The 16,035-nt window shown below is 44.0% G+C and overlaps 1 protein-coding gene and 2 long non-coding RNA genes across 4 annotated transcripts; 1 reads left to right on the top strand and 2 right to left on the bottom strand.

The window, feature by feature from the left end:
* Nucleotides 1-2,025: 2,025 nt before the first annotated feature.
* On the bottom strand, nucleotides 2,026-2,586 carry LOC141021376 (uncharacterized). Its single transcript, XR_012182526.1, has 2 exons — nucleotides 2,301-2,586; nucleotides 2,026-2,192 (listed from the first exon to the last, which is right to left on the bottom strand). It is a non-coding gene; the product is annotated as an uncharacterized lncRNA (long non-coding RNA).
* A 1,414-nt stretch (nucleotides 2,587-4,000) lies between these two features.
* On the bottom strand, nucleotides 4,001-5,763 carry LOC109753461 (uncharacterized). Its single transcript, XR_005755033.3, has 3 exons — nucleotides 5,620-5,763; nucleotides 5,010-5,131; nucleotides 4,001-4,223 (listed from the first exon to the last, which is right to left on the bottom strand). It is a non-coding gene; the product is annotated as an uncharacterized lncRNA (long non-coding RNA).
* Nucleotides 5,764-5,844: 81 nt separating this feature from the next.
* Nucleotides 5,845-9,886, top strand: LOC109753462 (UDP-glycosyltransferase TURAN). 2 transcript variants are annotated; one of them, XM_020312359.4, is made up of 16 exons: nucleotides 5,845-6,136; nucleotides 6,409-6,442; nucleotides 6,620-6,675; nucleotides 6,749-6,883; nucleotides 7,358-7,506; nucleotides 7,600-7,689; nucleotides 7,782-7,848; nucleotides 7,929-7,992; nucleotides 8,086-8,191; nucleotides 8,315-8,481; nucleotides 8,561-8,671; nucleotides 8,740-8,801; nucleotides 8,879-8,931; nucleotides 9,031-9,106; nucleotides 9,266-9,394; nucleotides 9,476-9,886. In XM_020312359.4, the coding sequence occupies exons 1-16, from the start codon at nucleotides 6,032-6,034 to the stop codon at nucleotides 9,485-9,487; spliced, it is 1,416 nt and encodes a 471-aa protein (XP_020167948.1). In that variant the 5' UTR covers nucleotides 5,845-6,031; the 3' UTR covers nucleotides 9,488-9,886. The 2 variants fall into 2 exon arrangements, with proteins under 2 accessions (XP_020167948.1, XP_020167949.1); XM_020312360.4 differs by having other exon boundaries at nucleotides 5,848-6,136; nucleotides 8,092-8,191.
* Nucleotides 9,887-16,035: the final 6,149 nt, after the last annotated feature.

The raw sequence follows: 16,035 nt of genomic DNA, 5'->3' as shown, positions 1-16,035 counted from the left end.
CTCCTCTCTAGCCCGTAGCCAAAAGGAAAAGGTCCCAGTCGATGGCTCTTTCCCGGAAGGCACACACACATTCGTGAGTCTACTGTCCACCGCGAGGGCGGGATGGAGGAGTTAAAGAGGAGATCGACGTCGACGTCCGTGCTCCCGCTTTCAGGGCAGCTACGCCTACGCTGTCTGTTGCTGCCTCTACTATGATACTCTCCTCCGCCGGAGTTGCTGTTGGTGCACATGTGAACTCTGTGACCCGCCCGCGTCGATCGACTGCGTGGTGGTGGTAGCACGGGATCCTCACCATTGTACTATTTTTTTTTTAAACTTAATACAGACGCAAGCGCTTATATACACGCGCATACACTTACCCCTATAAACGCACACACGCACATCATACCTTTATAAGCATTTTCGAAAGACTGAACCGGCATATCATCGTGTACTATTTTTCTTTTGAGACAAACCCCCACCATGGTACTGGCACGTACGTACGTCCCTTCCCGTGTCTGGAGATCCACGTACGCACACACGCGTTGTGGCCACCGAGGCACCGAGTCACGAGGAAATACAATTCGGTGTGGTGGCGCCGTGCATGACGGTGACGTTCTTTCGGTGCTTGGCTCCTGTTTTATCTTCGCGAGAATCGCCCGGCATTTGGCATTTTTTGCAACTGAAAAGAGCATTTGACATTTGCACGTTCCGTTACGCCCCGTTGATGGTTTTTCTTTTCTTTGCCATCTTCAACAGCAAACCGTAAATTTTCTCCTGCATCCGTCCGCAGATGGGTGGACTAGTCCGCGGACACAGATGTGAAAAGCCGTCATCCATCGCTGTCCACATATATTTTAACCCGCATTTGAACTAACCGGATGAAATTCATGCAAACCGGTCGATATTCATCAAAGTTCGGATAGAGAATAGCACACATCATCCATACATAGCATGCAAATTAAGTCTAGTGCAATAATGTCTCAAATTCGACCGGATGTTCAACAAGATTTTCATCAACGGGTCATGCCTTCCCACACATACTCCTCCTTCAGCTTCATCCAACAATGTGTACGTAAATGGCCGTCCCTCTGTCCTGTGGTATACCATGACGGCTCGTGCGGGCTACATAATATGTAGACCAATATTGAGTGAATGAATCAATCAACAAGTTAAGCAAGAGGAAGCAAAACTTGGTGACGCTATTCTTGATAGCGTGCCAGCAATACGATAACGACCTCGCGTTGCATTCTTGAATGATATACATGTCATAAGGCGTAATGTGCTTCCGTGCGTAAAACATTTCATGCACTTGCTGCCAGAAGGTCTCCCAACCACGCGTCGCACAACAACTCACCCTTCATGACCGAGTAGCTCACCATTCTTCGTACTCTAAAAAACAACATGCGTTCAAAAATAAGCTCAATGACATTTGATCGAACACCTGCCAAGTGTGGAGTTCGCCATGGAGGTCGTCTATATGGGGGCGGAGTGTACGTGTGTACAAACGGTTCCAGGGTGGACAGGGCCATCGTAGAGGCGAGCGGGCGCGTCGGTGCTGGTTGAGGACGCCCTGCAATGCTTCTGTGGCAGCTGGAGACGTACAACAGCGGTCACGAGGTGGATGGTGCGGATGTAAAGCAAGGAGAAGGGGCGGAATGGAAGGAAATGAGACCGAGAGTGGGGATTGGGTTGGCCGAGGGTGTAAGAATCCTACGTGTTGAAGTCCTATGTGTCTTCTGTCTGAACTCCCGCAATACTCCCCCAATTTTTGTCTTCAATTTGCTAGAGAAAACACGTCTGAACCGTTCGGCGGACCAATACAGCCCGTGTTGGATGACTTCCACGACGAATGCGGCATCTTTTAAACCATGGCCGGCCGGGCACCGGTTTCTTCTCTTTAGTTGGACATCTAATTAGTTCAACCACATTAAGAGTTACTTCTGATGTCCCCAAAAAAATTGTTAATAGTTTCTTCTTCGTTCCAAAGTTAATTTCTTTTTAAAATTTGACCAAATCTATAGAAAGAATATATAGCAACATCTATAACAACAAATTTGTTTCATTTTCTTTGTCATAAATTTATTTTCCAGAAAGAATCCAAAGATGTCAACACGTTTTTCTATGATTCTGGTCAAATATGGAGAAGTTTGACTTAGAACAAAGCTGGAACTTCGATTAGTTTGGAACGGAGAAACACCATGGATTAAAACCTGAAGAAAAATCAGACAAAAAAAAACGCATCATATAGCGTGCGGGAATTGAATCCTAAGCTTCCAGGCAGTAACAGTATTGTTCAGCGTGTTACAGAGAAAAAATACCTTGCAAGAAGAAACAGAGGTGTTCAGTGTGTCATTCTAGAGTCTTTGTAATTTCACTTTTTCTTCGTCTTCCATCCATCATAGCAGTCCTGTGTGTTTTGCACTTGAACAAACAGAATGAGCAGATTAAACATACTTCTCAGCCTGCACCGCCTAATCATGGAGGATATGCATGCCTATTACCCGAAGCACAAAAGAGAAAACACCCAAAACACATGTCCAAGCTTTAAGATGGCACGCAATGAAGCAAGCATTACAACGAAAGCAACCTCTCTATATAAATTTCAGTTTTGCAATTTAATAAACGCAGCGGTGCTCTCTTCGTGACGCACGACCAATCCCCATCGATGGAGCATTATCACGCAGCGTGGAACACGCACAAATTCATTGCAATTTAGAATCACCACAAGTATTGCTTGTCTCAGTCACAGGAACATAAGATGCAACGCCCGTTGTGTATAGTAATCAATTAATTAACCGTCACCAGCAGTCAGGGTCGTGCCTTCGCTGTCTAACTGATTAGTATACGCAGCAATGGAATGTCACTACCGTCAGTCTCATCCGCGTCGATCATGTTTGTATTGGCTTCCTCAAGTCCAATACCAAGTACAGATGTCATCTCTAAAGAAAACCAGACCTGCACGCTGTAGGAAACACGATGCATTGTCCGTTAGATAGAGACTGATACATGCAAGGTGCAGTGTGCCCTCCTCCATCAGGTAAAATATTACAACGTTGCCATTATTTACTTGATAGGATAGTAGAAGAACAACTGATAGATAATGTATTTCAAAAAAAAAAAACTGATAGATAATGTAGTTGAAGCTTAGTAACATCGAGATCAACTAAATGAAATGGCACATACTAAGTGTTCGAGGGAAAAAAGAAATGGCACAACTTGTTTGGAACAGAGGTCCATAAATGAAAGGAAGTTTCTTTTAATGTCCTTAAAAAAAAGAGAAGAGAAGTTTACTGTTTAATGAGTGTTTTTCTAGTGTCGATAACTAGCTCGTATGTTCTAATTTAGGTACGCTAAGCCCAAATTCTTTGCAGATATAAGCGGGGTTAGTTTTGCAGATAACATATGTAACCAACACCACCATTGTTGCATGGTGGTAGCTTAGGTCGGTAACACAGATAACCAGGCAACACCCTTTTTGTCAGCTGCAACATCAATGAAACAAAACTGGGTTCTGTCTTATGTTATCTTCCTCTAAGGATTTTAATAGCAATACACTCGTGGCATTGGACATCTCAACTCTCCAATAAATAGAGGGCATAGGAAATCAAACCTAACAGAAATCATCTGCCATGATTAACTTAACTGTGAACTTTTCTCCATACAAAGTAAAAAAAATAAATACATGTTCGCTTTAAGTAGTGGCATGCTTCTTTGAAATGGAGGAATTACAGAGATACTGGTACCCATGGATAGGCTTGGAACCTTGGACTATCCGTCAGACTGAGACTGCATTTAGACTGTCACAGCAATGGGACTCGTAAACAATTTCTGCACTACCATTTAATTATGAAATATGAGTAGACTTTGTAATAATACCACTCATACAAAATTATTGAGAACATGCAACAATAAAAATAAACATCGCAATCATGATGCGTACATATTACTAAATTATCTCCAGGTGCAGAAATAAAATAATCAACTAATGATGATGTGTATCTAAGTTAAATCATTTGAATAGGAAAGGAGGATTTCCCAAGAGCTTACGTGTTAATAGAAAGGCTGTTTAAAATTCGATGTACATAGTCAAACGCGGGGTTGTCAGCATTTAGAAGACGTGTGCTATCCCGAGTAATGGAATCCATGAATTTTGAGAACTTTCCCAACTCAAGCAACTCGGCGATTTGAGCTCATTCAGCAGTACCTCATGGTGTCTGGATATAATGAACACAACTGCAAGTCTGCAACCAGAGCAACACAAATTCGTTAAGTTTCTGCCACAGCAATCATCCTGAAAAATGGATTGAACTTTGTGAAATAAACATTCCACTGTACTAGTGCCATACGGTTACTATGATGCTGCTAGAAGACACAGACAGGGGCACAACAGAACTGATTCATTAAGTTCAGCAATTGTATCTGCTCCAAGAAGCCGGAATTTCGTGAAACTATTCAAGATTTTGAGACACAGACAGGGTGCACGAGGTATTTACACCAAGCATCAAATTGCACTAGAGAGGTCACAAGATGATAAAGATCTATAGTTGTAAAAAGAAGTGAATAGTTTAACTGCCATTCATCTAGCATGCATATGTGCTTATTATAACACGTACAGTTGCACTGCTAACCTGGTCCTACTCACAATAGTTACTCCATCAGAAATTAAAAATCTGGAGAGGATGACATCTTCAAATGGATAACATACTGGAAAACAACACGTCTGGTTGCCACTATAACAACAAGGTGAAACCATATTGTTGTGCAGCAAGTGTATCCATTGGTTCCGTATGCCACAAAGGTCAATTCGTGCTTGTGGCGGTTAACAAAACAAAATAAATCCAGGTCATGTAGAACATGGACATACGAAGCAGCTCAATTTTGTGATAATTCACAGTGAATAAATTTGTCAGAAATCACACCCTTTCTGTCGTTGAAGTGTGACAAGACTGTAGAAATGTATAGCCCATATTCGGAAGTGAATACCATATACTGTAGGAATGTACTGTACTTGATAGTGAATACCGTACTCTTAGTGGATATGCTCCAGTGCTTGCTCCACAAACTGGCCATGGCATACATTGATCGCTTGAATCAGTTCAATAATGGCAGCAAAATCATGTTTGGGGCTCCTTTCATTTTGAATTCTTTTCTGCATTTGCTCAATGTACAGCATACAGAAATCAGAATGCTGGTCCCAGATGAGAAGTGAGATGATAAAATCATCAATGGACAAATCCTCCAATCACATCAGAATAAACAAGTACTCAAGAAGTAAGCAATATCCAAGAACACTGACTCAATCAGACATCAAGAAGAGAAACACACCATATGACACATTTTGCTGCTTATCAGCCACCGGAATGTTCTCAAGGATGGTTACCATTCGCACTGCAAGATTCATCACCATTGTTTTCTATGTCCTTGTCCTCCTCTATAATTATATGCAGAAATACATTCCACATAGTTTAGAACTATCTGTAATCTAAGGCATAGCTGGAGAATACTGATTCTCCTCGCAGGAATTTCGGGGATGGGTTTTTGGGCGCTAACTTTTGGGGGATGTGTTAGAGTTGCCCTAAGCACGCAGCCCATAGTGCAGAAAATAGCTTTAATAACGCCAGGGAATTGCGGGCTCACCGACAGGGTTGGCGTCGATGGGCTGCTCGCCGGGAGCAGCCGCCGACCCGCTGCCGCGATACATCGGGCGGAGTGGCTAGGCCCTCAGCCGCCGGGTCGAGAGCCGCCGCCGCCGTCTCTCGCAGAGGAAACCCAAGGTTGCGGCCGCCGGCCGTGGTGGAAAGTTTCAGGAAAGGCCCTGCCCTGGGTAGTTATGGCAACTGGACCCGTCAATGACCCTGACAGGTGGGACCAACAGTTCAGGACTTTTCAGCCGTTTTTGGATCCCAACAGAGAGCAGAGCTCCTCCGTCCCCATCGCCGCCGGTCGCCGCCCCTCCGGCCCTCCCCCACGACCCCCCTTCCCCCCGTCGACGCCTAGCGCTTCCCCTTCCTCCCTCCGTCCCTCCTCTGCGCGAAAAGGGTCGACGGCGATGGCGGAGGAGGCGGGAAGGAGGAGGCGCGCGGCGGTGGTTGTGCTGGGCGACATCGGCCGCAGCCCGCGCATGCAGTACCACTCCCTCTCCCTCGCCAACCAGGTGCTCCTCTGACGAATCCGTAGCCTCGCGTCCGTTTTGGCTGGATTGGATTAGATGACTGCGGGTTGAATCCATTGCGCGGTGGCCATTGACTATGCGCAGTTACCAGGCACACTGCGTGTGTATTTACCATGTATTTTTCTCTTGAAAACAAGTAGAATAAATTTTGGGAAGCTCAGACAAGTAGAATAAATTTTGTGTGCCAGCATAGGTTTTTGTGTTTTACTAGTAGTATCTTAGACTTAGCTGTTCGTTATTCTTCTTCTTAACAGGCCGGCATGGAAGTGGACATCGTTGCAAACGGAGGTACTCTCTTCTTCACACAATCTCATTGCCGTTGAATTCTACTCCCAAATTGTAGAACGAAGCCATCTATTTCCTAGATGCATGTTAAGGAACGTCACACAGGCCGGAGTTTCATCAGCTTTCAGTGTTATTTTTGTTGAGATCCGACCTTGTATCCTATCCTATGTCTTTGAGCAGGAAGTGATCCCCATTTATCCCTGAGAGAGAATCCATCAATTCATATACACGAGATGGTATTGATCGTTTAAAGTATTTTATTTTCTCTATTTTCTCTTACTACAGTTAACTTCCAAGTATTATCTTCAGAAATCAGTGCAGTTATCGGGAATTTCAAAGATATCTGGTGCCCTGGCGCTGCTACTTAAAGCTGCCATCCAGTTTATCATGCTGATTTGGTTTCTCTGCTTTAAGATTCCTCGCCCTGATGTCTTCATTGTTCAGGTAAAATTACATGCAGCTCTCTTATTTGCATATGTGGTTCAGAATTACATGAACAGTATGTCTAATCACTAGCATTGTCAGCAAATTTAGTTCTTTTTTAGAGCATTCAACAATCTAGAATTCGTTGTCTACCATACTAAGTAAATGAATAGTCATAGTTGGCTTATTGTGCAGCTTAAGTATTAAATAGTAACTCGTGCTATGCTATATGTACAGTAACATATTGTTTACACCATTCTCATTTTGGCAATGCTGATTGTAGTATATTCACAAAATTGCTTACTGTGACCCTTACCTAGTTACAGAATATGCTTCAGTCTCACCCCGTTAAGATTTAATCACCTAGAGCCCCTTTTGATTGATATATTTAAAGATTCTTTTGGTAATATAAAAATGTCAAAAATTTAGTTATCGTGTTTCACAGTAACAATGAGAGACCTGATTTGTGTCATTTGACCATCTTTTGTCCAACAGAATCCACCCTCCGTTCCAACATTGGCGGCTGTAAAACTGGTTAGCTGGCTAAGAGGTGCTAAATTTATTGTGGATTGGCATAACTTTGGATATACTTTGCTTGGGTTGTCTCATGGCAGAAGTCATGTAATAGTCAAAGTCTATTTTTGGTAACCCCTCCAACCATATTCGCTTATCTGCTAGACTGCTGGTGTATCCTATTGGTCATGTGTTTTAATTAGTGTTGTTTTCTTGTATTCTAGGTTTGAGAAGCACTTTGGACGTATGGCTGATGGTGCCTTTTGCGTTACGAAAGCAATGCAACATGAGCTTGCTCAAAATTGGGGAATCAAGTAAACAGATTGAACTTCAACTTCTTATTTTTTTTTCATTAAGGCTGTTGTGCGCATGCTGCAGTTTATACTAACATAGTCACAATTTTCAGAGCAACAGTTCTTTATGATCATTCTCCTGAATTTTTCCGTCCTGCTTCCTTGACTGAGAAACATGAGGTGAGCATTTGTTGTCTGTTCTTCCTTCGCTACTTGCGGTACTGCAAAAACAGCATATGTAGCCTTAACACATGAAATAGTTGTTCTGCAGGTTGGGTGGTTCCATTTGTGGTGCTATCGGCAGTGCTGATTGCATCTCTGTTGGTATGTTGTTCTCCAACCAACCAGATTTTTTTCATGATATAAGCATATTCCAGTTTAATTTATTTTATTTGGTTTTCTCTTCTTACAACAAAGAAAAAGAAGTGGAAGACAAGAACACTACTGTACTTACTGGCAAGATTGATGGTGGAGTTTCGTTGAAGCCTAATAGACCTGCACTTGTTGTGAGCAGCACAAGCTGGTATGTTCTCTTGAACTGAGTGGTCCCTGTTGTTGCAGAACTTTTATGTTCAGCTCATGTGATTATTGAGCAGATAGTTAAAAATTCGGACGAACTTATAAATCTTTGCCACCTGCATTCCAGGACACCAGATGAAGATTTCAGCATACTTCTGGAAGCAGCACTGATGTATGATAGACGTGTTGCTGCAACATTAGGTGAAGAGGATTCAATGGACGAGGGGCAGCTTTGGATTGATATCAAGAATGGAAAGCAATTTGATTACCCAAGATTGCTTTTCGTTATCACAGGTATCACACATTCTGCTATATTCTGTTGAATTACTAGTTTTTAACCATTGTTCTCATTTTCATAAATTTGATACTGAAGGTAAAGGGCCTGATAGGAAGAAATATGAGGAGCAAATAAAAAGGTTAAAATTGAGACGTGTTGCCTTCCGGACTATGTGGCTTGCATCGGAGGACTATCCTCTATTGCTAGGTATGCCAGCCACTTGCCAAAAGAATGTTATACCGCAGCATATATGCTGATTGTTTGAGCAAATACAGGATCAGCTGATCTAGGCGTATCGCTTCATACATCCTCGTCGGGGCTTGATCTACCTATGAAGGTTACTCACAACATCTTCTTACTTAAGGATGTAGGAATTTTTATTTTCTGCATTGTAACTTGAATGGTTGTTCTTAGGTGGTTGATATGTTTGGATGTGGATTACCAGTTTGTGCCGCTTCATTCTCCTGGTAACCCATGTTTGTAGATGTTTTAATTGTGATGTTTTGGCGCTGGCCTTTTGGTTGCTCTATATTATAAGCCTCTGGTTTCGTTTTTCCTTTGTGCAGCATCGAGGAGCTTGTAAAAGTAAACAGAAATGGACTTCTTTTCTCAACATCTTCGGAGCTCGCAGATGAACTTATGGTGAGGACCACTTTTAGTCTTTATCTTTTGTTTCATTTCATTGTATGACTACTTGGTATGCATTTTAAAATTAGCATAAGTACTTTCCATCATGGCTTTGTTTTTTGGATTAATCATTGAAAGAGACTTTAACTACTATTGCAATTAAATATCGTGCAGATGCTCTTCAAGGGATTTCCAGAGGAATGCGTTACCCTGAAATCCCTGAAGGATGGTGCCTTGAGTACAGGGTCATCTTCCAAATGGTCAGCAGAATGGGGAACTAATGCACTTCCTTTGGTGAATCAGGTGAGAGCTCAAACCTGGCTTGCTAAATGTACGTTGCATTCATGAGATTAGGGCTTACCTTCTTTCGTATGCAATTTGCAGGTCATAGGCTAAATACTCAATAGTAATGCTAATCAGATGTGTAAAAGGATGGTTTTGTTGCTGGCCTGAATATCTGCTGATTCCATAGGTTATAGGTGTATTGTACACTTGAGTGACCAGATGTACATTAGAAGGTTGAGGTTGAGGAGAGGGCATGTGCATATTTCAGTTTGCTTGCACCTGTTGCTGCTAGGATCAGCCGCTACCAAGGGCATTGGTGTTGGGTCTTTGACAGAACCTACCGCCAATGCCCTCGGGGGCCTCACAAAGTCTGTAAAACTACCTAAATGCCCAGTTACATGACAGTAGAGGACACAAAAAAACATACTATGACACTGGCATTGAGACCAACTGTCAGAGACATATGTACATGTGCCCATTCAAAATTGTATCAGGACCCCGTTCTCTTTTCCTCCTCGCTGCCGCCCTGCTAGTTCAGATCTCCACGATATCTGGAGGCACATATTAGGTTCTTTGTTAGTTTGTAGGCACTGCTGCAAGACCTAAACTGTCAGATGAACTTACACTCTGAATCTGTTGTGATCCATCTGTTCCCTTGTTCACCCGTCGCGGCATTGCCTCCTCAAGGCAATTGCGCCGTATGGTGGTAGCTCTTGATCGCGGCCTCCAAGTCGTCGCTGGGTATGTCGTTATGGGGCAATGGCCAGGGCATCTGCCATGAAGAACATCATGCATGTAGGATATATGTGAGCACATAGTTACTCATGGGTGCCAGGGCATCTGCCACTCAAGCACAGGTCCTTCTGAAAACCACCAAGTGCTTGTGTTTAGAACACATGAATTTATTCGGTAGCAGCACCTCAGGCATCCTCCCCCTGAAGCTGAAGCTTGGTGTGGGAGACATGAGTTTCCTGAAGGACCTATGCTTGAGTGTCGCTCCACTCAGGGACCTCTTGAGCGTCCGGCGCCGCATCTTGTCGTCCTCGTCTCCCGCCTGGGTGGTCACTCCCTTGGCACCCATGAGCAACGTGAGCTCCTCCTGCATCTTCCTGAGCTCGTCGACCCCGTGGCCTTGGACTACCCCGAACGTCCCGATCGACAGCATCGCCGCCGCAGGCTGGCGGTGGCGGTGGAGCTCGTCGTCAGAACGGTCAGTGTCACCAGCAGCTGCTGCAATGTGTGGGTTTCAGTTCACTTGTGATGAAGGCGAAGAGGGAAAATATTGGTTTCAGGTTGGTGTTACATACTGATAAGTTGAAACTGCCATGAGCACTTACGTCGGTACGACCCTGCGTTGAACTCTGGCTTTTTGGCGCTGTACTGCGCCCCACGAAGCCTGCTCTGCACCCAGCTCAGAACCTGCAGCAGCACAAGGACCCAACCCAAAGGAAATCAGCGTCCACGTCATTCACCGCAACAAGAGGTGGCTCAGACGAAGGAAGAAGAGAATGTCTTCGTGCGTGGTACTAGTACCCTCATGAGTGACTTGTTAATTTGCAACAAGGAGTCTAGAGTCCGCAGAGTGTTGGTCAAGAAGGATCTTTACAGAGGAATGGACTCCGCAGCAACGCCGATGGATTGGAACGGATGGTGCCAGCCAGTGTATATGTAGGAGCATGACGTGTGTGCGTGTAGGTCTGGGAGCTAACTCAACTTTTCCCCATGGCTCGAGCTCCAAAGGCGCCCACTGGCAATGACAAGAAGATTCTGCTGATCGAGGGTCATCACTGAGTTCTTGTGATCACAGCCTGGTACTTGAATCCTCGCTGTTCCTATCCAGGCCACGGCTTCATCAATAGGATCACTTTGTTAATCCTCCTTGACCTTGAGCTATGCTTGTTGATGATCTACTACTAGTATAAATCATCCACGTCCACGTGGCCACATAGGTCAAAGAGACCTGGGGAGAAACGTATGGCCAGTGCTACGTCCAGCGAGCTGGGATGCACTTTTTAAATGTTCAGCTGCACGTACCGGTCCGTACCGCCTCGAACCGGCCCCGTCGATGCGGAAAATGATCTCACGTTGCGTCTATTCCAGGAAACATAGGCGTGTGGAGAATTTAGCCACAGCTTTTGATGTAGCGCTACTGTTGTGGTGGTACTACGTCTCAAGATTTGTTTGGAGTTTGAGCATATGCATAAAAAGTTAAGAGCGTGCTCACCCATTGCCAAATTAAAATGCATATATATCATATTTCTCAAAAGTTAGCTTTGTAAATTTTTATTACCTTTGTAGAAAAAATCATCGACATTTTTACAGTACCAAATCAATACCATTTGATTTCTTTTTTCATATGGTGCATATTTGTTATCGTAAATGTTTATTTTATTTTTGCTGTAAACCTGTTTAAAGCTTACAAAGTTTGTCTATTTTAACACAATATAGACGCAGACGCTCATACATACACACATAGTCATCCCTACGAATGCATGCACACACACGATCCCTATGAGCACGTCCGAGAGACTGGGCCGACACATCATCTTGAGGTTGACGAAGTTGCCTTAGTAGTCGATGGGAACGTCTCCTCCCACTGAAGTACCAGTTCCAAGTCTAGGTCTTGAATCCTGGTGGGTTGGTTCCAGCCCAAAATAACTAACCATCTGAGTTAAGGCTCAGTTCGCTACATAGTTTAACTTTTAGAAAATATTATATGCATTATATTTTGGCAAGAAGGGAGTAGCTGAATTGCCAAATTTACGGCGTGCATTCACCTTTTTTGTAGCAAACAACGGGAACTTTGTTCTCGTTAAGAAAATAAATAAATCAATTTATGAAGAAATCGAGGAAAAACAGAGTGATAGTGCATTTTTTCAATTGTTATTGGTGAGTAGTACAGCAAACATCACCATTGTTAGCTAAGGTGTGTTCAAATAAGGATGGCTCACAAAAAAGAGAAAACCGACATCCACACAACAAAGATAACAACTAACAACTACTATACATGATGCCAACTTGATAATATAATACAAGGTTCTCTGTAGTTTGATGTCTTCAATCTTTATCAAGTAATGATCATATGGCATTGTCGGATTAGGCCTCGCAGTCCCTGGGATCTCCAGAGGACCGCCTACACAGGCACACATCCAAGGGGTAACCAAAAGAACCGATGCAAGTCAGGGTCCAGAACAACCAAGAAGGGGATGACATCAATGTGTCGCCATCGCCCCTTCGGAGTTTCGGTTTTCACCCAAAGAAAGTAGACCATGATGAGGAAAAATGAATTCTATGGCGATGCCTCCATGGAGGGGAACGACGCACAAGGCGTCAGGGGGATTAGACAAACTGGTCAAGGATTTTGCCTCCAACCATCACCCTTTCCATGGCAACTTTTTTTTCTCGAAGGAAGAGATTGCTCCCCGATTTTATTAATGAAATAATAGAGATTTAGGCACATCAAGTATTGAAAAAGCTAAGAAAATGAAAAACCAACTAGTGATAGCGTGTGTTCCCTATTTTGTGGAGAAGGAAACAAAGATTACATGCACATTTGCATTTCCTGAATATAAGAAAGCAACCACTCAATTGGGAAAGGAAGAGGATCATCCTTTAGTTCTGCAACCACTGCTAGTCGACGCCCACCCTTTCAATATGCTAAACACCACAGTGGCTACCGTTGCTAGTCTTCTGGATTGATGTCAGAGAACCTTTTGCTCCCTTTCCTTCTACAAACCAAAACATTCATCAATCCAATGGCAAGTAGAGTAGATCAGGGAAGTAGCCTCTACATGTACGATCCAAGGAAGCATTCTTTTTTGTGTGACTCTTAGGTCATCCAAAAGCCAGCAGCCATGCCAACCACCACAAGCTTCTTCTCAACACTAGAGAAGCTGTCCAATAGTGCAATGCATTGAGCCAAGTCAGCAGGCGCTAACAACAAATCACAAGCACCCTGAATAAAGTTCCAAATGGATCTAGAGATAAAAAAATCTTGTATGTCTCGAACAGTGCGGGAGAGTTCTGCATCATTTCATCAAGAAAGGGAAAAAATTACGAAAAGAGGCCAGAGGTCAACACCTAGAGATCTCTAATTATAGACTTGCCATGAACAAAAAAAACTCAACCTCAATCAAACGCACCCCGACCTAAGAGCGTATGTAGCCATTTCCCTAAAATTTAAATCCTCAAACCACCCACTAGAATTTAACTCCTCAAATTTTTAGGAGTTGGAAAATTTGTGCACCTAGCCCTTCTCCCAAGTTTAACTCACCAAATCACAAAGTTGAAAAAACATGTCTTTTCGTACATGATTTGAAACTATATTAAAATAAGCAGGGCATAATTATACATAAACATGCCCACATTAAACTTAAAAGTACTCAAATCAAACTAAGCTACTACTTAATTAAGCTAAATTAGAAATTAAACATCTAAAAATACTCTAGTCCTCATCGAGGAGAGATGCTAATGATGGGCTCCTTGAACTTGCAGGGGTTGATGCCTCCATGTCGCTAGTGCCTCTCTGCCATGGCACATGCTCGTCAGCGGAGTCAGTGGAAACGAGTGTACGTGTTGAACTACGCTAATAGTTCCTCTCGCGTCATTCCCCCGCTGTGTGCATCGTCTGGTAGTCGTCGTCATGCGCACTACTTGGACATGTCGCTTGCGAGGTGATCCACGATCACAAGGGGTCGCGGCACCGACACGCTCCGTCTTGAGTTGCACCCTCATCTCCACGAGTGCCATCTCCTCCTCCCCCTCGGTGATCTCCAACCGGAGGATCTCAGATTCTATGTCATCATCATCCTCCTTCCCCGCTTCCATCTGCTCCACCAAATCCTCAGTGATGGGGATGATTTGGGAGGCGGGTTCGAGTCGGATGACAACTATGGTTTGGGGGTGGAGGGGCCGACGCTGGCTATCTATAGCCCTCCTGGGGGGCGAGGCACCAACAGTTGGCCTATGAAAGACCTTGCCACAATTTTGAGAGAAAGGATTTAGGGAGAATAGAGGTGTTCGTTAAAGCAGGAGGGGATAGTTTTGAAGAGTAACAACTCCTGAAATTTAGGAGTTAATTTTTTTGAGGAAAAGGGTAGGTGCGGTTTAACTCCTCGAATGCCAAGTTATTTGAGAGTTAAATTTATTTTAGGGAAGAGCTAGAGATGCACTAATTGTCAAGGACAAGTGACCTAGGAGAAAACACGTTTGAAAAACACATGGTCAATCTACTCATCTTCAGAGTAGAAAATACATGTTTTATCCTTGTGCCACCCCACAAAACAATGTCTCTCTAGTCAGTATGCTTTACTGATGGCTTTTGAGACCCGATTTGGTTAGTAGAAGGTTCCCAGAGCTTTCCCCCAAGATTTTTTTCCAAAAGTAGCACATTTTTATAGCAATTTTGGAAACTAGCAGTGCTAACACGTTATTTGCAAAACTAGCACCCCGTCGGTCAGCCGTTGGCCGAAGCCCGAGGAGGCCTCTTCGGTTAAGCGTTGGCCGAAGAGTGCGTGAGCTGGGCCGAAGACGGGCCTCTTCGGCCAGCCCGCGGCCGAAGATCTTTTCGGCTAACCAGCGGCCGAAGAGCTTTGGATAAGGCCGCAGCTGGTCTTCTTTTTCCTCTCGCTATTCTTGCTCTCTCTCTCTCTCTCTCTATACGTCGCCCCCCTCGCTGATATCTTCGTTTCTCCACCTATTTTCAAATCCAAACCACAAAAACGGTAGATTGTAGCCATCTCCACCGGCCTACAGTCATTTTTCCCAATGGGATAGTTATTTGTGCGTACAAGTGAGGTGGAGTCATGGTGGGGTGAGGAGGAGGAGAAGCCATGGTGGGCTGAGGAGGAGGAGGCGGTTTGGCTGTTGAGGAGGAGGTGCAGCTTCGTGCCGCCAAGGGGGTGGCGTTGGTCTTGTCCGTTGGTGCAAGTTCTCCGTGAGGTGGCCACACGCGTCGAAGGTATAATCACGCGTCACATTTTTTTAGTGTTAATTGGTTTGTGCTGGCATTTTAGTGAATAATTAGTGTAGCCGGTAATAATTTTGTTCGTTGCGATTAATTAGAAGGTGGCAATGTCTGACAGGTGAAAATTTCTGTATCAGTAAATTTCATTGTTTACTATGGCCCTGGTAATGTTCGATATAATGAGTTGGGGGTTGATCTTAGCGAGTTTAAAAATGGCGTCATGACACTTTCAGACCCGGACAGACTAGACATTAGACAGTTGAAGCACTGTTTGACTACTAGTTTTGGGCTGGATCCTGAAGTATGTTCCGTCAGTATTCATGCATTGTGGACCAAATCGTATAAAAATGTCAAGTGGGAGTTGATGCCGATAGATAGGAGCCAGCATTGGTTGACCCTGTTAAGTCGTTGCCGAGACCGAAGAATCCACCCATATGCCCTAGTGCAACCAGTGGCGAAGGAGGAGAATACCGTACAACTCCATGTGGGGTATGAACCAGGTCAGGGTAGTCAAGTGGCTAACAAGATTCATTTATCTGGGTCTTAGCCACCGGATGTGGATGCTAGCCAAGCCGAGAAAGAGTCAGACTACGTGTTGGACAATGTTTGTGGTCATGATACTGGCCAGAATATTCAGTCGATAATATTAGCTGGTTCTGGTGTTGCTGATGGGGATGAGGAAGGCGATGAAACG

The sequence above is a fragment of the Aegilops tauschii genome, chromosome 4 (assembly GCF_002575655.3).
Source record: "Aegilops tauschii subsp. strangulata cultivar AL8/78 chromosome 4, Aet v6.0, whole genome shotgun sequence".
NCBI lineage: Eukaryota > Viridiplantae > Streptophyta > Magnoliopsida > Poales > Poaceae > Aegilops > Aegilops tauschii.
Note: the sequence above shows the minus strand (reverse complement) of the source record. Positions and strands in the feature narration are given on the sequence as shown.